Below are 26705 nucleotides of genomic sequence, written 5' to 3'. Positions count from 1 at the left end.
ATTGAAACTAGAATAAAACTTTATAATATTTAATTGAGAGAAATTTAAAGTGGCTAATTGTTGCAAAGTAACTATAATTGAGAGAAATTGAGAGAAAGAGAAGAGTGAATTGGTGTGGATTAAAATGGAAATGGAGAGGGGCTTATATAGGGGTGGGAGATGAGTTAAAGTGTTAAAAAAAAAGTTTTGGGGGGTCGGGGGGCCAAAAGGGGAGTTTGGAACCGTTTGCCAATGACCATTTTTGCAAATGGACCGTTGGCCAACGGTCCAGCCCATATACCCAACGGCTACATTTAAAAAAAAAAAATTAATTTTGATCAATTTAACCGGTCCGGTTTCGGTTTAATCGGTTCCGGTCCCAAAAAATCGAAATCGGACCTATATGTTTTAAACGATTCAAATTTTATCGGTCCGGTTACCGGTTTGAACGGGTTAATGCAAACAGGTTGCCAGGCTTAGGTACGTGCATATAATTCCATGAACCAAACGACTGGTAAGTGCCTACGTGGTAACGAAACACCTCCTACACTCCTAGCTTCACGAATCACGACGAAGATGCCTGTTGTTCACTTTACACTTGGATCCCTTACCACACATACACACACTGCTCTTTGCTCCAACTCGCTCACATTCCTACAGTAAGTTCCATCGTAATTATTAAACACACATTTCTCACTGCTTCCGTACAACAGAAAATTAATAAGGAAAACTCTCAAAAATTTCCAATGCACATTTGATTTCCCGTCATGATGGAGAGAGAACCCTCCGATGAAGAAGAGGATCACGAGAACCTGATCCGTGCAGATTCTCCGGTTCGCACGGCATTTCAAATTGACGACGTCAACGATGAAAATGCGAGCATTCGTCGTTTCAATTTCAGCTTCTGTAAGTGGTATTTCCTAGCAATTATTGTTCCAGTCTTCCTAATCATCCTTTTCTTCAACACCGACGTCAATAACCTCTTCAAAACCGGATTTACGAACGCTAATTACGTTAATCACATGCGCGACTCCGAATTGAAGGCTCTATATCTGCTTAGACAGCAACAATTAGGGCTCTTCAAGCTCTGGAACCACACATTGCTTAATAATGCCAACAATAGTAATTTTGAAGAATTGAAATGGGATTTACTCAGTCAGATTTCACTGAATAAGCAAATTCAGGAAGCACTTTTGTCGCCTCATCAATTAGGTAACGTGTTAAATGTATCGGATAGTGCTACTGGTTCTAGTTTAGATGGTTATGGTGGTTTATATAGGTGTAGGAAGGTGGATTATAGATTGTCTGAGAGGAGAACTATTGAGTGGAAACCGAGGTTGGATAAGTATCTCTTTGCAATATGTGTGTCAGGGCAGATGTCGAACCATTTAATATGTTTGGAAAAGCATATGTTTTTTGCTGCTCTGCTTAACCGCGTTTTGATCATTCCTAGCTCAAGAGTAGATTATGAGTTTCATCGAGTGTTGGATATCGATCATATCAACAAATGCTTGGGGAGGAAAGTGGTTGTGACATTTGAGGAATTTGCAAAAAATCGAAAGGGTCATATGCACATAGATAAATTCATTTGCTATTTCTCTCAGCCGCAGCCTTGTTTTCTGGATGAAGAACGTGTTAAGAAGTTGAAGTCGTTAGGGGTTTCTATGAATAAGCTTGAAGCTGCTTGGGAGGAGGATGTTAAGAACCCCAAGCCAAGGACTGTCCATGACGTCGAGGCAAAGTTTTCTTTGGATGATGATGTTATTGCGATCGGTGATGTATTTTTTGCTGATGTGGAAAAGAAATGGGTAATGCAACCTGGTGGCCCCATTTCGCACGGCTGCAAGACTCTCATTGAGCCAAGTCGTCTTATATTGCTCACTGCCCAACGTTTCATCCAAACATTCTTGGGAGAGAACTTTATCGCTCTTCATTTCCGCAGACATGGTTTCTTAAAGTTCTGGTATGTTTGTTTTTCCTAGCTGTATTTACTGTTCTCTAGCTCATACTATATTAGTGCGAAGCCAAAGGCACCAGCTTGTAGCATTTCTGGTCATTTTATTACCAAAATGCCTAAGTATCATAACACCTTACTACGACAATTACCAAAAACTTCTCATCTAAGTGATTTATTATGACATAGTTCCTTGCCTCTAATATACTTGTCTATTTGATAGCAATGCCAAAAACACTAGTTGCTTCTATCCTGTTCCTCAAGCAGCGAATTGTATCAATCGTGTGGTTGAAAGGGCAATTGCCCCAGTAATTTATCTTTCCACCGATGCTGCAGACAGTGAAACTGGTGTACTTCAGTCACTTGTTGTTGTTAATGGGAAAACTGTGCCGCTTGTTAGAAGGCCTGCTCGAAATTCAGCTGAGAAATGGGATGCTTTATTGTACAGACATGGCCTTGAAGGAGATCGTCAGGTGAGTTAGAGTCTAGCCCTTGAAAATCCATTTGGTCGATGTTCATGCAGAATACTGATAATAGTTTATGTTTCAATTTCTGGAGAAAATCAATCGGTCAATCTGGTAGTGGAGCTTCTTTGCAGTTTTAATCTGGACCCAGCATTTTCTATTAATCTATGTTTATCAAATAGCATATATAGTTATTGGTATCAACCTTGGTCTTGATTGAATTTAAATAGACATCCTATTAAACCTAGGGAAAGGCACAATGGGTTTGATCTAATTTTCTCGGTCTGCTTCAGCCTAAAATTGGAAACAGATTGATCAAGTCCACATCGTCCTTGCATTCGCTTCAACTTTAGACAGATCGAGTTAGTTTCAGTGTTGGTTTAGTTTTAGCTAAAAACAAGCAGGTGAAATTAAGTTTCAAGTAACCATACTATTTACAATCCGAAAATGAAGAGTAGACCCAATCTTATTCTTTAGATTCCCTTAATTTGCTAGCCATCCTACCCTTCTCATTATAATGGTCGCTTCCTTAGTTCACTGTCCATTCAAGGTTCCTTAGCTCCTTCTTCCCTGTTCTACGAAATGGAAATAGTTATGTGCCACCTTTAAAAGAAAGGAGTTTCACTTTTGGAAAATGATAGACCTGTGGAATAGACGAGAAAGGAAGCTAGGATATTTGAATTGGAATCCAAGGATTATATAAATAGGTAAGTTGTTTTAACCAGGCCGTTTATGTCTGTAAAATAAAATCTTAATTGAATGAACATCCATCAAAAGGCTCAATTGTACCTCCAGATCAGGAATAAACGGAGACGATTCATTCTACTTCAATCCTTGGATCCTATGACAATTTCAAATATGCTTTAGCCTACGGATCGTCGACGGTTGAACTCGAAAAGGGGTTTGTTGTGAAACTTGCCTTAGGCAAATCCCACATCGGAATGGGAGGAAAAAGTTAGGGGTCATATAAGGGTGAATTCATGAGTCGGGCTATCGAGGTGCCTTTTGGGTCAAAGCCTAAGGGGACAACATTGTGAGGCCCAAAAGCCTTGAGGTGGCGAGGGATCAGGCTAAAGTGGATAATCCTTTGAGTAGTTATAGCTTAGGCTATGACAGGTGGTACCAGAGCCAGTACCTCCACTGGAACTGGTGGCGACGCAAACCTCTGCGAAAACGTGAGTCCCTAAGGTGTGGTAAATGAAATAACATACGGATCGCTGGCTGTTACACCTTTTGTGTCGTGAAAATTGTCTTAGGCACATGGCTGCAGATAGGAGGTTATGGAGGACCTGAACAACCACCTTTTGTGTCGTGAAAATTGCCTTAGGCACATGACCGCAGATAGGAGGTTATGGATTACATGGATCAGGGTAGAAGGCTAGTAGGCAGTTGAGCGTTGTCACACTTCGTAACACTCTTGTAGCTTCTTGTCCTTTGATTTCTTTTATTATCTGTTGTTTCTTGTACTTCGATTGTCGTATGATTTTGTGGTAGTTACGTTATTGTTTATTTTTTCAGATTGCTTTGCCATGCTTTATTTAGTATTATGCCTTGGCTTCTTTACTTCTATTATTTCTTTTTGTGGACTGCTTTGGTTTGCTTTTCTTTGGTGGGATTATACTGGGTATGTTGTTGTTGTTTGGTTTGCTTTTCTTTGGGCCTAGGATCTCTCGGAAACAACCTCTCTACCTCCCATGGTAGGGATAAGGTCTGCGAGCACTCTACCTTCCCCAGGCCTCACTTATGGGATTACACTGGGGATGTTGTTGTAAACTTGCCTTAGGCAAATCCATATTGGAATTGGAAGGAAAAGTTAGGAGCCATATAAGGGCGAGTTTAGGATTCATCTGTTGAAACGCCTTTTGAGTTAAAATGCAAGGGAACAACAGTGATGCCTAAATGCCTTGAGGTGGCCCTGAGGGGTGGGGACAAAGCAGACAATACCTTGACAATTGGGCCTAGGCCATAAAAAAGACGTCATTCAAAGTCATATATCTAAGATGACTCATGTTTCCTCTAACAATTGCATTGTCCATAAATTGTATGTGTAAATGTTAAGAAAACTTATTAGTAAAAGAAAAGGGCCCCTTAGCTTTGTTCATAGAACATTCTTCAGCAACTGTTGTTGTAAATATTAATAGAGGGTGACAAGCAATTAGGACATTCCATTTTGGCTTTTTTTGTTTTGTTTTTGGATTCCCTTATTTGTCTGTTTTTTGTTCTTCACGAAGGTGGAAGCTATGTTGGACAAGACCATTTGTGCTCTGTCTGACGTGTTTATTGGATCAATGGGCTCTACTTTCACGGAAGATATTTTTCGGCTTCGGAAGGGCTGGGGATCAGCATCAGTTTGTGATGAGTATTTATGCCAGGGTGAAGTTCCGAACTTCATTGCAGACGATGAATGAGTCTGATTAACTGTTGAGATTTTCTTGTAATCGGGCAACACATTCTGCTACTGAGAAGAACCAGGAAGCCTCCCTAACAAGTTACCATTCCTGAGTTGATTGCCCTAGTTACTGGATACATGAAAGAATGGGCTAATTTAACAGTGATTTCTGTCAATATCAAGGGTGTTCCGGAGTTCGGTTGCTGTCTCGTTGCCGCAGAAGGGCATGCTCACCTGATTCTTTTGATCTGTGTGATTTCTAGTGTATTTATGTTAGCTTAGGGGAAAGCGGCATTCAAATTGACCATGTAGTTCTGTTAGTGGAATAGAATGATTTAGTTCGTTCTTATGCATTTGTAGTTTACCAGTGTAAAAATCCATACTTAATATTACCTCACATGTTCAATCCTACAAATATTTAACCAAGTAGTGAATTTTTCCTTTCTGAGGAAAAAATATTATAGCTACAACTTACAATTGTAATGGGAAAGTACGAAATAGTCGAATCAAAGAGGAAAATGTTATAAATATTATTTATTATTGTGGATGTCTATCTTTAGGAGAAATATTAGGGTTAGTGACTTTGGGATCAAGTCACTTTTTTCCTATAAATATAGAGGTTCTCCTTTATTGTAAACCAATCCCTAACAAGAGAAATAAAAGAATTCCTCTCTTCTCTCTTTGTCTATAATATTATTCTTGTTTGCTTTATTATTTCATAATACGTTATCAGCACGAGTTTCTAATAACCACTCCTAAAATATGCTGACTGTTCGTCGTCCGCAAAGTGATAATTGGGTTACAGTTGCATTATGGATTGACATCTCGAAATTTGTTTTGCCAATCATAGTTTTAAGTACTGATTCTCATGTGGTATAGCCTTTTAGCAATTTTTAAATCAATGTCCATCTGTTGTTTTTAGTTTATTCTGGAAGGCTCGTTATGACTAAATATTTATGTCTATAATCATTTGAAGTGGTAACATGTTTATATGCATGCCTCGATTTGCTCCTGAAGTAGCAACATCTTAAAAGAGGTTATAAGCTATCACAATTTAATGTGGTTAAGACACGTTCAGATTATTATGGTCCATTCTCGAAGAATGAGAACTTTTGATAAATGTTTTAAATACAGATCCATTACTTGAAGTGAATTTGACAGTGTGCAGTCAAGCTTATACATGCGGACATGCGGACGCGCGTTTGGTTGTGAAGTTATCACGACTCACCTCCAGAAGAGGTATAATAATTGAGAAAAAATATTCTAAATATTCTATGCTTTACTCCCGAAGTAGTAAACTCAGAAATCTGCTCCCGAAGTAGCAAAGTTTGAACTCTACTCTTGAAGTAGGAGAACATTGAACTCTACTTCCGAAGTAGTAAAATTTTGAGCTTTACTCCCGAAATAGTAAGACTCTGAAATCTATTCCAGAAGTAGAAAAACTTTAAAATTTACTCTTGAATTAGTAAGACGTTGAAATTTAATCTCGAAGCAGTAGGAATTTGAAATTTACTCATGCAGTAATAAAATTATAAGGTTTACCCCCGAAGTAGAAAAAAATTTACACGTCTAATACCTGTGTGTTTTGACTGCATTTGTTATTTAGACCAGTCAATTAACGTTCTTGCTCACTTACTGATTTTTTCTATCTACTTACTGACTTCAATATTGATATCATCTATGACTAAAGGCAATGCCTATAGAATCTATGACTTAAACAGTAAGATGCAAGTCTTATGTTGAATTTTTACATATGTTTGGTAGACAAAGTTCTATATAATTAGAATTGTTTTCAGTATGCGAAGTTTCAATCTTAGGATGTATATTCCATTTTCAGTATACAATATTGTTCTTGCTTGCTTTATTATTTTATAACAGACAAAAAGATGTATTAGCATATAGTCTTATTGTCAGCCAGTTGGATGGTTTGTCACAAAGGAATTAGTTTTACCTACTTTTTCCTTATCAGGATTGAAATATATCCCTAAATTTTGTAATTCCACCCTCTATCTTATCTTTCTTACTACCTACCTTCAGTAAAATAATACTCCAACTTTCATCTTACGAGATTCTATTTGACTGGATACTAAGTTTTAGAAAGAAAGATTTCTGAAACTTGTGATTTTAAATGTCATAATGTTCTTCTTGTTAGAAGATTTTTGAACCTTTTATGGTCTTAAATATGTAATAAAACAAAATTTTAAATTAAATTATTTTTAAATCTTAAAATAGATCATTTTCTTACACAAATTGACTAAAAGAAAAATACTCACATAAATTCTAACGAATGTAGTGAATAGGGATCTTCATATTTTTAGTCAGACAATTAATCGTAACGATTTGTAGCCTGACATGTATACTTAATGTATAATAAGCTATGTTGCACAGGAGCAGGTATACTTTGTGGACACCCTTTGGTAGCGGCTGCAGTTCCTTGTCGTCAAAAAAAAAATAAAAAATTACTGTATAATAAGCACTATAATAAATGTATATTATAAGTTATAAAAAGAAGTAGGATTTGTCTGTTGTGGTCACTTTAGTGCTGTGTAGTACAAAAATCCTTGTAAATATGTGGTTTAATTTGTAACCCAATGTTAAGAGTTGAGATGAGATCCAAATTAGTTTTCTAGGGCTGAGGTGTAAATCCAGAGAAATTCAAAGAGACATCCTCCAAAGGCGGCGCCAAAATCTTAAGCTGTAGCCACGTAGCAAAATGCTTGTTTCTTGTGATACATTTAAATTTTGTCAGCTCCTACTCAGCGCCTTCCTTTCCCTGAAATCAATCCGCACTGTTCCTCATAAACGATAAATAACGACAATCAATCAAACAATCTTCATTTTTCACTTCTGTTGAAAATCGTGCACTGAAACGATAATGAAGGCTAGATTAGTAGTGTTTCCAATCAGGGGAAGGAACTGGTGCTTCAGCCGATCGATAGAGTCATCACAATCTGAAACTCAGTCTTCTAATACTCCTTCTACATTGAAAGATCTCTGGAAGAAGATTTCATCCAAATCAGCTCATAACTCGTTCAACTCTAATGTCGAAGTCGTCGTTGATTTCGCCTCCAATAAGGTTCTAATCTTCAAATTCTATTTTATTTTGGGAAAATTACGCTCTATGTCTCATTTTGAAAACGGAAAAGGGTCAAATATACCCCTGTACTGTTGGAAAAGGGCCAAATATGCCATTGTTATAAGTCTAAATATACTCCGCCGTTATACTTTTGGCTCAAATATACCCTTCATCCGTTAAAATTATCCACCTTGGACATTCTATGCTACGTGGCAATGATAATTGATGAGATGGATGCCACGCCCCTAACCCCTTTTACTCCTCTCCTCTTCCACCATTAGAATTTCCACCCCTCCACCACCCTGCCCTCCATATACTTACTGCCATGTACTCCAGGCTCTATGGAATCATCCTGCTGACCCAAAGACCAGTGAGATTTTTTTTTTTTGGTGCTATTTTTTTTAATTTTTTAATTAATTGTACACTTTGCTTAGGTTTAGATCTACTTTTTAAACCTTTTGAAACACATGATTATAATCGCATCTTGAATTAATTAACAATTCTTCCGGAAAATCAAATATTTTTGTTGGGTTTGTGAGTCCATGGCGCCGGTCAAAAAAAATTTGAACTCAAGAATTTTTTTTGTGAGTCTACATTGGAGTACAGTGGTTTTACATTACAATTACCTTAAGGCCATTGTTGATTAAGGACTAATGCCGCTCAACTGATTTTTCTAGAGCTATAAGTATATGGTAGTTATGGTGGTGGAGGGGTGGAAATTTTAGTGGTGGAAGAGGGGAAGAGTAAAATGGGTTAGGAGTGAAGTGCCACTTCCACGTAGGATAGGCCATCCAAGGTGGACAATTTTAACGGATGAAGGGTATATTTGAGCCAATAGTATAACGGCGGGGGTATATTTAGACTTAAAGTATAACGAAGGACATATTTGGCCCTTTTCCAATAGTACAGGGGTATATTTGGCCCTTTTCCGTTTTGAAAATGTTTACGCCACGTAGCCCATAATTGGTGTATAAACACCCGATTTTCAACATATTTGTGTATAAGCACCTTTTATACACTGTTATACATGCATCATGTATAATGCTTTCACCACTGGTATAATGTTGTATAGTATTGTATATTGGGCTACGTGGCGTAATAATTTTCGAAAGCTGTATATTTTTTGAAAATTTCCCTTTATTAGGGAAAGTTTTGGTTCAGTACGTTCTAATGTGAGGTAATGGAATCATTGCTATGTTTGTTACTGTACTCAGATTAATAGAGCTTGGAGTAATTTGGAAACTGCATGAACTTTGACCAATATTTTAGGATGCATTTTTTTTTTTCCCACCAAATTGATATGAGAAATGTTGCAACTTATAGTACCTTTCATGTAGTTTTCAAATATATAAATTTTAATTTTAAAATATTGAGTTAATCTAATCCAATTTAGCTTTAAAGTTTAGTCAATTTGACTCTCGAAAACGAAAAGTATCACATAAATTGGATAGAGGGAGTAATATATATTAATATGAGGTAATGAAATTGTTGCTATGTTTGTTACTATGCTCAGATGAACAGAGCTTGGAGTAATTTGGAAAAAGCACCGGCAGGAAGTTTAAAGAACAAACTTCACGGGTAAAAATCTCTAGCTTTTCTTCCAAATGGAGTACTAGTGTAGGCAAGGATAGTGAAACTAATTGGACAATTGGTTATGTTAGGCTAGGGTTGCGGCTTCTCTCTCGTGTTAAGCCTTCAGAGATCTTTTTGAAATCCATTCCTAAGGAGGTAACACGTGTTGACATTACCTATCCCTCAAGGTATGTGCCTTTCTCACCTTTTGTTTTTACATTTATTGAGTTGGAGCTTGATTTGTGTAGTGCAGGATTGTTATTGTGTAATGCAAGTGTTCCTTTAAGTCGTACAGAATCTGAATAATTATAGGTCTTATTTTATGTATTAATCACTATATGAAATTGCAGTGTTTGTACATGATTTTGAAGTTAAACAAATGTTAGATGCATATCCGACCTTTATTTTAGATTTATTAAAGAGAATTGTAACTCATCTGCTTGACATGAGCAAGTAAATATAACAGTCTAATTAGTTGGAGTTATCAGCAGAAATGAAAATGGTAGTATTCATCAGTAATGAGGATCAAAGACTGAGCATTTAGAGTAAAGTCATGTAGTCAGATGAATGTAATCTTATTCCTAAGTTCTCATGACATGTCATGGCATTATTGAATGGGAGTTACTTAGAGAAAGAGATGGTTTCACATGCTTTTATTGAGGAAGATTGGAGACATTTTACTTGGCTTCAATATCTGTGACTGCACTTTGATAGTTGATGTCAAAGTGCACTTTCCATCCAGGAGAAAAGCTTTTTAAAGTGACTACATATATATCCACATTCAGAATATCTTTTACATTTTTAACCGTAAGGTTGCTTCTATTTCTTCAGTTTAAGTACCGTGTTTTACTTTTTTATCTCCAAGTGTATGTGCGATTAAAAGAAAAGAAAGAGGAAAGTCACATTACATGATCACATCTTACATGTTTTCCGGCTATTTGCATCAATCTTGTCTTTTCTTTCTGCACAGTTTAAATGGACAGCTTGTTCGGCGGAGGCTACGTCATATTGCCTTGAGGTAGAGTATAAAATGCTTATTTTCCTAGTTGCTTTTTGAGCCTTCCTTGCACAAAGTCATTTACTGGGTTTTTTTTTCAAAACTTCTTCATATTTTCCCTTTCTCACGAGGTCTTGTAATTCTGCAATTCGTTGCATGTTTCATCCTCTTTCGTGATATTTCTTACACCAATCTATTGAAGCTTCAGTCTTACTTAGTATGTCATATATTCTAAACCTAGGGCATGTATCTCTTGTTCCGGAAATTCTTGTTTCGGCTGGCATCTATCCATGTAACAGAAGATTTACCATTTTTTTTCTACCATTTATGATTACTGGCTTGAGAAGTCAATAAGCTATGAACCGTAAGATCATGATTGTGTACTTAGAAAAGAAAACAGCTTTTATCACCCTATTTCTTATGTGATCCACTTTCCACTTTGGGCCTTCCCAAATGTTTGACACACTTAATCGTTAATACTAATAATGCTACTCCTTACCTCTCTAACAAAATCCAAGAAGTCAAGTTTAACTTTAATATTATGATTCGCTAACTTGGTTATCAATACCTCAATAGAATCTTCTTCTTTTATTTCTATAATATATTTCATTTTCAATTTTCCTTTGAGAATATTTCCTAGATGCTTTGCTCTGTGTCACCACTGCCAAAAATTAACAGTTTAGCTCTGATCTTCCATTTGTGATCGTTTTTCTTAATGTTTTTACCAAGAAGCAAGTTTTTTAACCTATTCTGTTTTCTTGTATCTTTTCCTATAAGTCACCTTTCTTTCAATGTGGTTTCTGCACTACTGCAACTTGTCTAAGTATATTCACTGCAGAAAAAACCAGATGCTTGAAACTCTGGCAAAGAGTTCATATCCTTACCATGCTTGGTTGGATTTAAAATCTCTTTCTGCTGTGGAGGAACATACTCTAGTTAAGGTTAGAGTTTTGTGCATTTGTAATCTACTAGACCAAATGAAGCCAGGTTTTTATGGCTATAAATCACGCATGGTAACTTAATTCCGGTGGCCAGGCAAAAGCATTTACCCTTGTTAGATGCTTAGAAAGTGCTTTCTCAGGCACTTCCTTTCATCTCAGATTTTGACATGAATAATTGTGTGAGCAGATTCATCCTCCTGCCTGCAAAAATGTGTAACTCTTATTTTAATTGTGTGAATCTGGTTTCAATATCTTAGAATAGATCCTGAAGTTTATCTCACTGTTTGAGATACTAATCCTTGACAATGCATTTTATTTTGCAGAAAAGAACTTCCTTGTGTTGAATATGTAGTGACTATATGTTTTCTTAATGACTATATCATTGCTTTGAGTCTAATTGAAGTTATGTCAAGAGACAATGGAACAAATTCTTTCAACTTTGACCAAGTCACCCAGCCAACTTTCCTCTTTCTGAACCCTGAATTAGTGTTTGCTATTAATTAAGGATGATAGTTTCCTATGGTGTTTGGTATTTTAATCTAACATAATTCAAAAACTCTTTCCTTCTTTATATTTTATATTAATATACGACTTTATTACCAGGGGGACTATCATCCACAAGAAGTACTTGTATGGATCGGTTACATTGCTTCCACTGACATCATTTTTCATGGTATTGACACACTATTTATGAAAAGAGTCTTTTCTTTAGTTTCTCTCTTTCTGATCATATTAAGATGTACCTTCTTGCTATGCACTTCTTTTTATGTGATCCTCTTTATTTAAATTCTTGTGATTCTCTTGCTTTTCTCAATTATTTTCATGTCATGCAGGTGCTACCCTTGCCTAATATACCTTTCTTTTGGGTCTTATTTCGGACATACTCTCACTGGAGAGCTCTTCAGGTGAACAATATCTCGAACTGATTAGAATGTTGAGAATTGACGCATGCCTTTTATAGTGAAAAGATGTAAATAGTTCCTCTTTGTTGGATTGCTTTGGTAAAGCTATAAATATATACACGTGCATTCTCATATGCTTAGATCACAATTGTAGAGTCCATCATGTGATTCCATTTTCAATTTGTGCTTACACCTTACAGACAATCTTGTTATTGATTTTTGTATACGTTGTTGCTTCGGTATTTTATCTTCTCTTCTTAAGAGGCTATTTAGGTTGCTAATTACCTTTACGTTTTTGGATCTTCAGGGAAGTGAAAATCTCCTTCGATTAGTTACAAACAGCTCCCATCACCAGAATTACCAGAAGTCAGATAAAGGAACAACAGACAAGAGTACAAATACAAAAGATGACCCACAGAGAACAAACAACTGCATTAGTCAACCATGGGTAGAATTTCAGTTGATACTTGGCAAAATTATTTGAAATAAGTGCAATATGATACTGGGAATATGGCACTTGTTAATCACATATGCATCATATTCTAATTTGTCCCTTTTTCTGGAACTTAGCTGGGATGATTAATAAAAATTTCTTGTCTTTCTTTGTTTCTGCTTCCTTTCTGCAGGTGGATACATGCGTCATTAATCTTTTGTACATGATATTCTAATTTGTCCCTCTTTATGGAACTTAACTAGGAGAATTACCAAAATTTTCTCGTCTTCCTTTGTTTGCTGCTTCCTTTCACCAATTATTCTTTAGTCGCTCTCTTATAGGATATAATGGTTATGCGATTGTTCCTTAAGTCTGCATGTATACCTTTAATTAGATAGATGCATGTAAAAGATTTTGGCAGATACATTCATCATTTTTCTGCATCATCAGAGTAGTTCTAATTATGTAGTTGCTTCATTCTGACATTTATCCTTCTTTCTATACTTGCTTCCATGTTGCAAAGCATGCCATGGATAGATAATCTTGTAGCTAATGGTTGGAGTCATTGGTTTGTTTATGCTGCTTTTGAAAGGTGCCTTTGAAATGCATATTAACTGCAGTCTTGCATTTGGTGGTATTCACAGGTATTATTGCCGTCAGAAGACCTTCAAAAGCTTATTCGATCTGGAGAAGCTAATGATAGTCTAAGTGAGCCGACCATATCTGATATCTGCCGGAGATTTAACTTGAACACAATGGATGTTATTAAGTACAAACACTCACTGTACTGACTTTTACCAAGTGCTGCAAGTCATTCCATTTATCAATCTTGAAAGAACGGGTCATGAGAATTTGAATGATCGAAGCAGCTTCCCAGACGCTACAAGGCTATGAAGAACCAAGGGATTTCATATCGATCTTTACAACTGCTTCAGGAGTACTCAACAAAATGCTTTTTCCCCTGTATTTTCTCAGAATGCTGGGAAGCTGTCCTGGTTCAATTAATTCTGCCTCTATGCATTTGTTCCCTTGTATGACATCTCTGAACAGGAATGACAAAAGTAACAACATTAGAACAAAATATCTGCATCCACTACCGCTAACAAAAATGTTACCTCTTAAGTTTCCTTGATTCAATTATGTTTCCTGCAATAATATCTTCCTAGAATTGTAGCTTAGCGTAGTGGACTCTAAAGCTGTATCACTTTTATTTTGTTTTAGTGGTCGCGAAGAAGCTTAGTTTCAAAACTGTGGCTTCATGAACCAATTTGTATTAAAGCGTTACGGTGCTTGACCGGAATGTGATTTGATTGGTAGTTTTAAGTTCGGACTTTAGATGTGCATGAAACCAAACCAGCCTCGTTGCAAAGTCTGAATGCTTGAGCAAAAATAGTTGATCGATTGAATGAAGATATAAATGCAGTGCAACTAATGTTAGGTTGTATGTTGAAGTGGTGTGCCTGAAATTATTCATACGGAGCTTCACATTAGAAGATGTTTAGCTTCTATTTTATATTCTCAATGTCATTGTTTTCTTTCTTTTGTTTTTTATTGGTTATTTAATAAATGACTGGCTACAAGAAAAATTTAAATCACTTGATGCATAATCCTTTCACGCCTCCTACAGTACTTTTTAAAATTATAACCCCACATTAGAAAATGAAAAAATGAATATAAGAAAAATGATATTTAGCTATTCTCGTTTAAACTTGTCTTTACTTTAATAGTTTGCAATATTAATAGTTTTCTTTTTCGTTTATATTATCTTTAGAATGTGTAAAATTTTACTTGAAGAAGTTGAAAGGAAATGGTAAAATCAATTCATGAGCTGACAAAACTTAAGAACATAGCTTTGCACAATAGAGTGAGTTAATGCATATGGTTCAAAACTAGTTCAGTATTACTCTCAAATCAAAAACTGGTTAAACAAAACTTGAAAGAGAGAGGTTTCAGTAAAACTAAAATCACAAGTAAGGCATGCACTGCAAGTTGAAACTTCGGCTAGGTGCGTATAAATTTTCTCCTTCCTTCTAGTAGGAATAAGACTAGGTATCCTCTTGTAAATTTCCCTGTTTAATACATAATTGATTTCTAAAAATTATTTAAAGTTTAGTTAGTGTTGACAAACTTTAGATCTGCACTCTTCCTCCTCCCTACGCTTCTTCTTCTTTTTTGCTACTTCACTAATTTTACGTACCAAGATTCATATAGTTGAAAACCATAATTGTAAACAAATGTTCATGCTTTTGAATTTCAGTTACAATATTTTGATTTTGTTGTAAATATGTGATACATGTATTTTGTGGTCTTGTAATTCAGTTGCCAATATTGTGATTCTAGAGAATTTCCTACTCAGTTAGTTAGTTATTCAACAAACCAGTTAGTTAGTCCAGATCTGTTAGTTTGTTAGTTACAGCTGTCAAGAAAATAGTTAAGCAGTTGGAGCAGTTATTGAAATTAGATCAGCTGTGATCTATATAGCATTGTATTCAATTCATTCTAGAATCATCTATGAAAATATATCATTTCTCTTATCCTACTTCTTCTTCCTAAAATCACCAAAATCCCCCATTTTCTTAACTGTTAAGCTCGAGTTTCCTCTGTTGAAACTCCTCTACAGTTACTTGAATTCTCGATTAGCTCTTAATCCTGCAATTCAGTTATCAGTGGTATCAGAGCCATTGAATCCTCGGCATCAATGGCAAAAGGCACTAGGGCAAATGGAGAACAAACTAGTGGAGATTCTCCTTCTGAAATAGGAGAACTGAGAGAGATGATGCAAAAGATGTTCGCAGAATTGGGAACCTTGGCAGGTGATGTATCCAATTTGAAGAAACTGGATCAAACAGTACTCGAATTAAAGAATCAACTCACAAATACAGATGAACGTAGGCGAGATAAAATTCCAATGGAACACGAACAAGAAGATCCAATTAGGGTGGATCACTTAGAAGAAAGAAGGGCCAGAACTGAAGAAAGGGTCCAAAGAGGAAGGAGCCCTGCTAGCTATACTTCTCACCATTCGAACTTCTCTAGATGGTCAAGAATGGATTTCTTAAGGTTTACTGGGGAAGATTTAAGTTCTTGGTTGTTCAAAATCGAACAGTTCTTTGAAATGGAAAATGTTCCAGGCCATGAGAAAGTTAATGTAGCTGCTTTACAATTGGAGGGTGAAGCCATACAATGGCATTTGTCCTTTATGAGATATAGAAAATACCTTCAACCTGCTACTTGGAATGATTATGTCATGGCTATGGTGGAAAGATTTGGTACAGATTTTGATGATCCCATGGAGGAAATCAAGAAGGTGAAGCAAGTAGGAAGTGTGGTGGAGTATCAGGCTATTTTTGAAAGGAACTTGACTAGGGTCACCTTGTCTCAAGAAAATGCTATCAGTTGCTTCATTGGAGGACTGAAACCTGAGTTGAACATTGCTGTTAAGAGGGCTGAACCTATCACATTAACACAAGCTTACAAATCTGCCAGAATGGAAGAGGCATATCTTGCTGCTGTAATAAAAAGTTCTTTTCCTGCTATGAGTTCAAGCAATGTGGGAAATTCTTCAAGAAGGTTTAATGAGCAGAGGGGGCAGTACAACAAACCTATTTTGCCAACACCTAATAGAGGAGGACAACCAACTCAAAGAGGATTCAACCGAAGAACCCTTACACCAGAAGAGATGAATGAAAAAAGGGCTCAAGGACTTTGCTTCTTTTGTAATGAGAAGTATGTTCCAGGCCACAAGTGCAGTAATTTGAAACAACTATATCTTCTTGAGTTAGAAGAACAAGAAGAAGAAGATCAGTGTTGTGAACAAGAATCACCAACTGAGGAGGCAGATCAAGCAATAGAGCAAATCCAAGAAAAATTAGAGATTTCCATGCATGCTTTAAATGGATCACTGGGGTACAGGACCTTAAGAGTTACGGGTTATCACTCTAAGAAACCTTTACACATATTGGTGGACACAGGAAGTTCACACAACTTCATTGATCCATCACTGGTGGAACAGTTGGGGTGTCCTGTTGTTCAAACCATTTCTCAACCAGTTGCTACAGGAAATGGTAGCATACCAGTGGACAAGATGTGTAGGATCTCTTGGTTATTACAAGGAGCAGAATTTTCAGCTGAATTCTTGGTGTTACCCTTGGGCAACTGTGGGGTAGTCCTAGGGGTTCAGTGGTTATTGACATTAGGTGATATCAAAATGAACTTTAGAAATTTAACAATGGAGTTTATGTATAAGGGCAAGAAACATGTTCTAAGGGGTGCTGGTAAACAAATATTGAACACTGGAGCTGGGAAACTAGCCAAGATTTCATCAGGTAACCATACACAACTCTATATGCTTCAGTTGGTATCCAATTTGAATGAAGAAAGACAATGGTATTCTCTAGAAACTAAGAACACATCTGTCACTGATCCTGCCCTAGCCAGTTTACTACTTGAGTTTAAAGAATTATTTGCAGAACCAACTACACTCCCACCTTCTAGAGGAGTGTTTGATCATAGGGTAGTGTTGCAAGCGGGTACTGAACCAATTAATAAAAGACCATACAGGTATCCATCAGTTAAAAAGGATGTGATAGAGTCTTTAGTTAATCAAATGCTTAAACAAGGGATCATTCAACCAAGTTGTAGTCCCTTTGCTGCACCTGTTGTATTAGTTGGAAAAAAAGATGGTACATGGAGATTATGTGTTGACTATAGAGATTTAAACAAAGCTACTGTGAAGAACAAATTTCCTATTCCAATAGTAGAAGATTTGTTAGATGAACTTGGAGGGTCTGAAATTTTTTCAAAAATTGATCTCAGAGCTGGTTATCACCAACTGAGAATGGCTACTGAGGATGTACCAAAAACTGCATTTAGGACTCATTCCGGTCATTATGAGTACCTTGTTATGCCATTTGGTCTATCAAATGCCCCTGCAACTTTTCAAGGCCTGATGAATTCTGTGTTTCAGCAATTCTTAAGGAAATTTGTGCTTGTTTTCTTTGATGACATACTGATTTACAGCAGAGATATTAAAGCGCATTTGATACACTTAAGGGCTGTTTTTCAAGAGATGCAAAAACACCAGTTGTATGCCAAGCAAAGTAAGTGTTTCTTTGGGGTTGACAGGATTGAATACTTGGGACACTTCATTACCAAGGAAGGGGTTTCTACTGATCCTCAAAAGATAGAATCAGTTCAGAAATGGCCTATGCCAACAACTCTAAAACAATTGAGAGGGTTCCTTGGATTAGCTGGTTATTATAGAAGATTCATCCGAGGATTTGGAGTGATTTCTAGACCATTAACTGATCTTTTGAAAAAGGACAGTTTCAAATGGTCTCAACAAGCAACTGGTGCTTTTGAAGCATTGAAATCTGCTTTGACAAAGGCTCCTGTACTTGCACTACCTGACATCACCAAGACTTTTGTGGTGGAGACCGATGCTAGTGGATATGGTATTGGGGCTGTACTGATGCAACAAGGTCACCCTATAGCTTTCATTAGTAAAACATTATCACCTAAGCATGCTGCCTTATCAGTATATGATAGAGAGTTACTGGCCATTGTTCATGCAGTGACAAAATGGTCTCAGTATCTGTTAGGCCAGAAATTTATCATCAAGACTGATCAAAAGGCTTTGAAGTATTTGATGGAACAAAAATTGCATACCAACTCTCAGCTGCTATGGTTGACTAAGTTGTTACCATTTGACTACACTATTGAATACAAAAAGGGGGTGGAAAACAAAGTAGCTGATGCTTTATCAAGGGTGACTGGTGCTGAGCTTATGACCTTATTGATTTCTCCTACAGACACTGATCTACTTCAAGCTATAACTGCTAGTTGGGCCACTGATAAGGAGCTCAAAGACTTAATTGAACACCTGCTGGCTACTCCTGATGCTCATTCACAATTTACTTGGTTGAATAACCAGTTGAGAAGGAAGGGGAAACTTGTAGTTGGCAAGGTACCTCAATTGAGGTCTGAAATCATCAAACTATGGCATTCTAGTCCTCAAGGTGGTCACTTAGGGGTGGAAGCAACCTTGAAAAGGTTGTTGACATTATTCTATTGGAAAGGCATCAGGTTGGATGTGAAACAGTTTATTCAGAACTGTGTTGTGTGTCAAAGAAGTAAGTCTGATCTAGCTGCTTACCCAGGCTTACTCCAGCCTCTTCCCATCCCTGAGGTGGTGTGGTCACAGATAAGCATGGATTTCATTGATGGTCTACCAAAATCACAGGGTCATGAGGTGATATTAGTGGTTGTTGATAGATTAAGCAAGTATGGCCATTTCATCCCTCTGAAACATCCCTATACTGCTCAGTCTGTTGCTAAAGTTTTCTTGGATAATATTGTCAAGCTCCATGGTTTACCTGACTCTATCATTAGTGACAGGGATGCTGTTTTCCTCAGTTCTTTTTGGCAAGACTTGTTCAACTTGCAAGGTGTGCAATTGAACACTTCTACAGCATATCATCCTCAGTCTGATGGTCAGACTGAGGTCTTAAACAGGTGCTTAGAAACCTACTTGAGATGTTTTTGTCTTGAAGATGCTACTAACTGGTTTTCTTGCTTACCCATGGCTGAGTACTGGTATAACACATCCTACCATTCAGCTATTAAAACAACCCCTTATGAAGCTCTCTATGGCAGGCCCCCTCCTCTCCATTTACCTTACTTACCTGGGGAATCAGCTTCAGCTGAAGTTGATCATACATTACTCCAAAGAGAATTGAAGCTACAACTCTTGAAGCATCACTTGGGTAGAGCTCAACTCAGAATGAAACAGCAGGCAGACAACCATAGAAGTGACAGAAATTTTGATGTAGGGGATTGGGTGTTTCTCAAGGTGCAACCTTACAAGCAATCTACCCTCTCGTCTCAACCCTTCCACAAACTAGCAGCCAGATACTATGGTCCATTCCAAATTCTCAAGAAGGTTGGCCTAGTAGCTTACACTTTACTGTTTCCACCATCAGTCAAAATCCACCCCACAGTTCATGTTTCTCTTCTTAAGAAATGTCATGTTGTACCTACTGAAATTGCTTACCCTCCCACTACTGATATTGCTAACCCTCACTGTCCCAATCCTGAATCCATATTACAAAGAAGAATGGTGAAGAAAGGCAACAAAGCAGTAGCTCAAGTTTTGGTGAAGTGGACTGGTTTGTCTGCTGATCATGCTACATGGGAGTATTTCAATGTTCTCAAGACCAGATTCCCTGATTTTGATCCTTGAGGACAAGGATCTTTTCTGGGATGGTAGTACTGATACATGTATTTTGTGGTCTTGTAATTCAGTTGCCAATATTGTGATTCTAGAGAATTTCCTACTCAGTTAGTTAGTTATTCAACAGACCAGTTAGTTAGTCCAGATCTGTTAGTTTGTTAGTTACAGCTGTCAAGAAAATAGTTAAGCAGTTGGAGCAGTTATTGAAATTAGATCAGCTGTGATCTATATAGCATTGTATTCAATTCATTCTAGAATCATCTATGAAAATATATCATTTCTCTTATCCTACTTCTTCTTCCTAAAATCACCAAAATCCCCCATTTTCTTAACTGTTAAGCTCGAGTTTCCTCTGTTGAAACTCCTCTACAGTTACTTGAATTCTCGATTAGCTCTTAATCCTGCAATTCAGTTATCAATATGATAATGTGGATGTCCATAACTTCTAGGAGTTAATTCACCATTATATGTAGTTATACCACGCCTCCACTACTCCCTCATTCATCTCCCATAACCACATATTCTTCCCACCTTCTCAAGGGGTTAATGCCATATTCAAGACAATCTTGTAACCCCCTCTCTATGGAGTAGTATAAGTAGAGATATGATATGTGATGTTCTACACACTTGAAAGAAAAGAAGAAAGTCATCTTTACATTGTTTTATTCTATATTGTTTCTCTTGTTCTAATATTTTATATTGTTACTTTGAGCTTGTTTTTGCAACACGTTATCAGGACGAAGCTCTAATCCTCAAACTCCGAGTAATATATTAATCTCTTCGACTGTGAGGTATGTTTACTGTCATTTTCCTTCATAATATCAATATGCTAAAATGGTAACAGAAAGCTTTGATAATTTAACTTTGTTCAAGGTGAATTATCAGTACTACTGCTATTCGTTTTTTTTTGTATGTGGAATCGGCTTTCCTTCTCTAAAATTGGGTTGATGTTTAAACTCTTTAATTTTCTGTTATAAATCAAACAGAAAAACGTGACAAATCTTGCTACTAAATTGATGCAGTCTATGTGGATGGACTGTAGCTATCACAAACATTTGAATTTCTTAACGTATGGTAAATATTTAATTTTTCATTCTTTCTTTGGTAAGAATTCTGTAAGTGCTTTATAATTCACTAGTTCCTCTAAAACTTTACAAGTTTAGAAACGACATGTCATTTATCCTACTCAGAAAAGGTATGTTAATGTTTGTAACAACATTTTTGATCAAGGAGTATAGGTTGTGAAATTTTTATAATTTCTTTACAGCATTGTCTTAATTGATCCTTGAGTGATGATTGTATAATTGTTAGTAGGATCCTTTATCTGTTTCAATTAGTTCCTTTAATCTTACTTTTCCAGTGATGAAAAGATTTGCTATTTTGTGAGAAAAAAAGAGTACTATTTGTTAAAAAGGACACTGTTTCGAGAGAGAGAGAAAAAAGTATTCTTCTGTGAAAAAAAAAAGTACTCCTTTTGTGAAAAAAATGTACTGTTATTTTTTGTTTGTGGAAATAAAGATCCTGTTTTGAAATTACGTTATTTTATTATTTCTAACTTTAATATTTTTATGATAGTTTTGATCATCATGTGAATTTGTCGAAGCTTGAGTTTGTGGCACTTGATATCTCTGGAAAGAATTACTTATCATGGGTATTCGATGCTGAAATTCACCTAGAGCCAAAGGTCTTGGTGCCAGTATTACTCAAGATAATACAGCATCGAGTCAGGACAAAGCAAAGGTAACGATTTTCCTTCGTCATCATCTGGATGAAGGATTGAAGGTTGAATACCTGACAGTGAAAGATCCACTTGAATTGTGGACTGGTTTGAAGGAAAGGTATGACCACATTAAGGTAACAGTATTGCCCAGGGCTCGTTATGAGTGGATTCACTTACGGTTACAGGATTTTAAAAGTGTATGTGATTATAACTCTGTTGTTTATAGAATTACTTCCCAATTGAAGTTATGTGGGGATAATATAACTGACGAGGATATGTTGGAAAAGACTCTTACGACTTTTCATGCCTCCAATTTGGTATTACAACAGCAGTACCGTGAGAGGGGTTTTAAAAAGCATGCTGATTTGATCTCATGTCTTCTTGTGGCTGAGTAGCATAATACCCTTTTATTGAAAAATCATGAAGCCCGTCCCACTGGAACTACTCCATTCTCGGAAGCGAATGTGGTAGCAGCACATGGCCCAGCTGAAAGAAGACAAAATAATCGAGGCCATAATAATGAGCGTGGGCGTGGCAAGGGCAAGGGACGATAAAATAATCGTCGTGATGGTGGTCACCATAAAAGGGAGAACAATATGGGTTATCAAGGCAATCCTTCAAGGAGCAACTGTCATCGTTGTGGTTTGAAAGGTCACTGGAAAAATAAATGTCGGGCGCTTGAACATTTTGCCAGGCTTTATCAAAATTCCTTCAAAAGAAAGGCAAATAGAGGTGGTGCCTCTTCTGCTAATGCCTGGGTGGAGTCACACGTGACTTTAAAAAATGATGATGAGGCAGGGCCTTCACGAAAATATGATGATAATGTTGAAGCTAATTTGGCTTTGAAAGATGATGATTTTGATGGGCTTGATGATATTACTCATTTGGAAGTTGAAGACTTCTTTGGAGATCAAAATTGAGATTTGATCGTTTCACTGGGGAATGTGTTATGTTGTTATTTTTTATGTGTTTTAAGTTGTCCTTATGTTGTTTTATTTTCGAGTAGTACTTAAGTTCTTTATGTTGTTTTATTTTCAAGGATTAGTACTTAAGTTTTCTGTTGTTAGTTTCCGTATTTCTTACGATGTATATTTACTTTTATGAAGATAAATAAAATTCCCAGTCTTCAATTGGATCCAAGATGAGTAATGGAGATATGTGTCTTTTGGATAGTGCTACAACTCACACTATATTAAGAGAAAAGAAATATTTCTCTCATTTGTTTATGAAAAAGGCCTATGTTAATACGAGGGAAAATAACACTCTATGGCATTTTGGGTAAAGTATTTATCCGAAATGGCCATAGTTTTTTTTTTTTTTTTATACATTTTGTAGCCTTCATCCCCTTTTTTAAGAAAAAAATAATTACCCGAGATAGACACCCCCCCCCCCTTTATCAAACTCCAAGATGCTATTTTTCCTTCCAAATCTCTTTCTAATGTTGGTGTTTTTTTAAGGGGTAAAGTGTGTATAAAACACATGCATTATGTTACACTTTTAACATTGTATAAACACTGTATAACACTGTAGAAGTGTGTATAAACAACTCTTATGCGTTATTATACATTTTTATACAAGGTTTATACGTTGTCTACAGTAGGTGTATAAAGTTGTACATTATTGTATAATGTTGTATATACAAGCTGCGGCCATAATTTGTTGGGTCATAGGTTTGTAATTTAAAAATATGGCTACGCAAATGTATTTTTGTGTGATAAATTGTACATTACTGAAATTCTCCCTTAATACAATATCTGGTAGTACAAAATTAATTGAGGGTTCTGGAAAAGCGACCTTATTACTACCTGGAGGAACAATATTGGCCATTAATAATGCACTGTATTGTAGCAAGTCTCGAAGAAACTTATTAAGTTTCAAGGTTATTCGCCAAAATGGTTATCATGTTGAGACTGCCAATAAAGGACAGGTTGAGTACCTTTATATTATTACAATGAAAGCGGGGGGGGGGGGGGGGGGGGGGGGAAGTTTGTGCATGAAAAATTACCCGCACTTTCTTCTGGGTTGTACCATACAAGTATTGGTGCGGTTGAAACACATGTAGTAAACAAAAGATTTAATGGTTCTAATGATTTTATCATTTGGCATGACCGGTTGGGCCATCCCTGTTCTAATATGATTCGTAAAATAATGAAGAATTCACATGGGCATACTTTGAAGAACCAAAAGATTCTTCAATTTAATGAATTCTCTTGTGCTGCTTGTTCTCAAGGAAAATTGGTTATTAAACCATCAGCAACTAAGGTTGGGATTGAATTCCCTGCATTTCTGGAACGTATACAGGGTGATATATGTGGGCCAATTCACCCTCCATGTGGACCATTTAAATATTATGTGGTCTTGATTGATGCATCTACAAGATGGTTACATGTGTGCTTATTATCAACTCGCAATATGGCTTTGCGAGATTGTTAGCTCAAATAATAAGGTTAAAAGCACAACTTCCAGATAATGCGATAAATAAAATTCGTCTTGATAAAGCTAGTGAGTTTACATCTCAGGCCTTTGATGATTATTGTATGGCCACTGGAATAACAGTTGAACATCCGGTTGCTCATGTTCATACTCAAAATAGTCTAGCAGAATCAATGATTAAACACTACAATTGATAGCTAGACCATTGCTAATGAGGACAAAACTTCTTGTTTCGGTATGGGGACATGCTATTTTGCATGCAGCAGAACTTATGCGCATAAGGCCAACCAGTTATCATGAATTTTCCCTATTACAATTGGCTTTTGGTCAGGAGCCAAATATTTCCCATATTCGAATTTTTGGATGTGCGGTATATGTTCCAATTGCTCCACCACAACGCACAAAGATGGGTCCCCAAAGAAGTTTGGGGATATAAGTTGGGTATGAATCTCTTTCAATTTTAAAATATTTAGAACCGATGACTAGAGATTTATTTACAGCAAGATTTGCTGATTGTCATTTTGATGAATCAGTATACCCAACATTAGGGGGAGAACATAAGCAGTTGGAAAAGGAGATAGATTAGAATGCATTATCACTATCTCATTTAGATTCTCAAACAAATCAATGTGAGCAAGAGGTTGAAAAGATGATTTATTTGCAAAATGTCGCAAATCAACTGCCAGATGCATTTACTAACCTTCCAAGAGTTACTAAATCTCATATTCCAGCTGCAAGTGCCCCAGTTCGAGTTGATGTCCCAGTAGGACAAACGGTTAATGCAAATGAGTCCAGGCCACGTCTGAAACGTGATAGACCAATCGGTTCCAAGGATAAAAATCCTTGGAAAAGAAAAGAAATAAATGATCAAGATGATCATAATGTAAGGGAAATTGCTCAAGAAGAGCCCCGAGACATAATAAATGATAAACCCATAGAGGAGGTCCAGATACTTCAAAACAATGATAGTGAAGAGATCTCGATAAGGTATGTCTCGATGGGGAAAAGGTGGAACCGAAATGATATTGTGGTCGACAATATTTTTGCATATAATGTTGCTGTTGAAATAATGCAACAAGATGAGGATCTTGAGCCAAAATCTGTCGATAAATGTAGACAGAGAAATGATTGGCCAAAATGGAAGGACACAATTCAAGCAGAATTAGCTTCACTTGAAAAACGTGAAGTTTTCAGACCAATAGTCCGAACACCTGAAGATGTCAAGCCAGTGGGGTACAAATGGGTGTTTGTGTGAAAACGAAATGAAAAAGGTGAAGTTGTAAGATATAAAGCACGACTTGTGGCACAAGGATTTTCGCAAAGGCCTGGCATTAATTATGTAGAGACATATTCTCCTGTGGTGGATGCAATTATCTTCAAGTATCTAATAAATCTGGCAGTTCGTGAAAATCTTGATATGCGACTGATGGATGTTGTCATAGCCTATTTATATGACTCATTGGACCACAATATTTTTATGAAAATCCCTGAAGGATTCAAAGTGCCTGAAGCATACAAAAGTTCGCGGGAAACTTGTTCAATAAGGCTTTAGAAATCTTTATATGGATTGAAACAATCGGGGCGGATGTGGTACAATCGTCTCAGTAAATATTTGCTAAAGGAAGGATATAAAAATGATCTTATTTGTCCTTGTGTTTTTATAAGAAGGTCTGGGTTTGAATTTATCATAATAGCTGTGTATGTTGATGACTTGAATATCATTAGCACTCCTAGAGAGCTTTCAAAAGCTATAGAGTGTTTGAAGAAAGAATTTGAAATGAAAGATCTAGGTAAGATAAAATTTTGTCTTGGCCTACAAATTAAGCATTTGACAAATGGAATATTTGTCCATCAATCATCATACACTGAAAAGGTTTTAAAGTGTTTTCACATGGATAAATCACATCCGTTGAGTACCCCAATGGTTGTGAGATTGCTTCACATAAATAAAGATCCATTTTTACTTCAAGAAAATGATGAGGAGCTCATTGGTGATGAAACTCCATATCTCAGTGTAATTGGGGCACTGATGTATCTAGCCAATAATACCCGACCAGATATATGTTTTGCAGTGAGTTTATTGGCAAGATTCAGTTCCTCCCCAACAAGAAGACATTGGAATGGTGTTAAGCATATATTCAGATATCTTCAGGGAACAATTGATATGGAATTATTTTATTCTTATGAATCCAAGTCAGATATGATCCGTCATGCAAATACAGGATATTTGTCTGACCCACATGAAGCCCGATCTCAAACAGGCTATTTATTTACATATGGAGGTATAACTATATCATGGCGTTCAATGAAGCAAACAATAGCTGCCACTTCTTCAAATCATGCGGAGATAATAGCCATTCATGAAGCTAGTCGGGAGTGTGTTTGGTTGAGATCAATGACTCAACATATTCAGGAAATATGTGGTTTTCTTTTGAAAGGGGATATTCCAACTATATTGTACGAAGATAATGTTGCATGTATTGCTCAACTGAAGGGAGGATACATTAAAGGAGACAGAACAAAACACATTTCACCAAAGTTCTTTTTTACTCATGATCTTGAAAAGAAAGGTGAGATATATGTTCATCAAATTCGCTCGATTGATAATTTGGCT

General features: G+C 36.6%; 3 protein-coding genes across 6 annotated transcripts; all 3 read left to right on the top strand.

The window, feature by feature from the left end:
* The first annotated feature begins 498 nt into the window (after positions 1 to 498).
* LOC132645189 (O-fucosyltransferase 36-like) lies at positions 499 to 5316 on the top strand. Of its 2 annotated transcripts, XM_060362021.1 has the most exons (3): positions 500 to 1942; positions 2157 to 2406; positions 4629 to 5316. In XM_060362021.1, exons 1-3 carry the CDS (start codon positions 747 to 749, stop codon positions 4803 to 4805), a joined length of 1623 nt encoding a protein of 540 aa, XP_060218004.1. In that variant the 5' UTR covers positions 500 to 746; the 3' UTR covers positions 4806 to 5316. The 2 variants fall into 2 exon arrangements, with proteins under 2 accessions (XP_060218008.1, XP_060218004.1); XM_060362025.1 differs by lacking the exon at positions 2157 to 2406 and having other exon boundaries at positions 499 to 1942.
* Positions 5317 to 7318: 2002 nt separating this feature from the next.
* Positions 7319 to 14030, top strand: LOC132645181 (uncharacterized protein C23H3.12c). Of its 3 annotated transcripts, none has more exons than XM_060361990.1 (8): positions 7319 to 7862; positions 9376 to 9440; positions 9524 to 9622; positions 10405 to 10452; positions 11270 to 11372; positions 12206 to 12277; positions 12582 to 12722; positions 13352 to 14030. In XM_060361990.1, the coding sequence occupies exons 1-8, from the start codon at positions 7662 to 7664 to the stop codon at positions 13496 to 13498; spliced, it is 876 nt and encodes a 291-aa protein (XP_060217973.1). In that variant the 5' UTR covers positions 7319 to 7661; the 3' UTR covers positions 13499 to 14030. The 3 variants fall into 3 exon arrangements, with proteins under 3 accessions (XP_060217973.1, XP_060217979.1, XP_060217989.1); XM_060361996.1 differs by lacking the exon at positions 11270 to 11372 and adding an exon at positions 11976 to 12045 and having other exon boundaries at positions 7325 to 7862; XM_060362006.1 differs by lacking the exon at positions 7319 to 7862 and adding an exon at positions 8041 to 8232.
* Positions 14031 to 20772: 6742 nt separating this feature from the next.
* Positions 20773 to 22053, top strand: LOC132616630 (uncharacterized). Its single transcript, XM_060331182.1, has 5 exons — positions 20773 to 20811; positions 20925 to 21007; positions 21514 to 21622; positions 21667 to 21776; positions 21885 to 22053. Exons 1-5 carry the CDS (start codon positions 20773 to 20775, stop codon positions 22051 to 22053), a joined length of 510 nt encoding a protein of 169 aa, XP_060187165.1.
* Positions 22054 to 26705: the final 4652 nt, after the last annotated feature.

This window comes from Lycium barbarum, chromosome 1 (genome assembly GCF_019175385.1).
Source record: "Lycium barbarum isolate Lr01 chromosome 1, ASM1917538v2, whole genome shotgun sequence".
Classification (NCBI taxonomy): domain Eukaryota; kingdom Viridiplantae; phylum Streptophyta; class Magnoliopsida; order Solanales; family Solanaceae; genus Lycium; species Lycium barbarum.
This window is presented reverse-complemented; position numbering and strand designations above follow the sequence as displayed.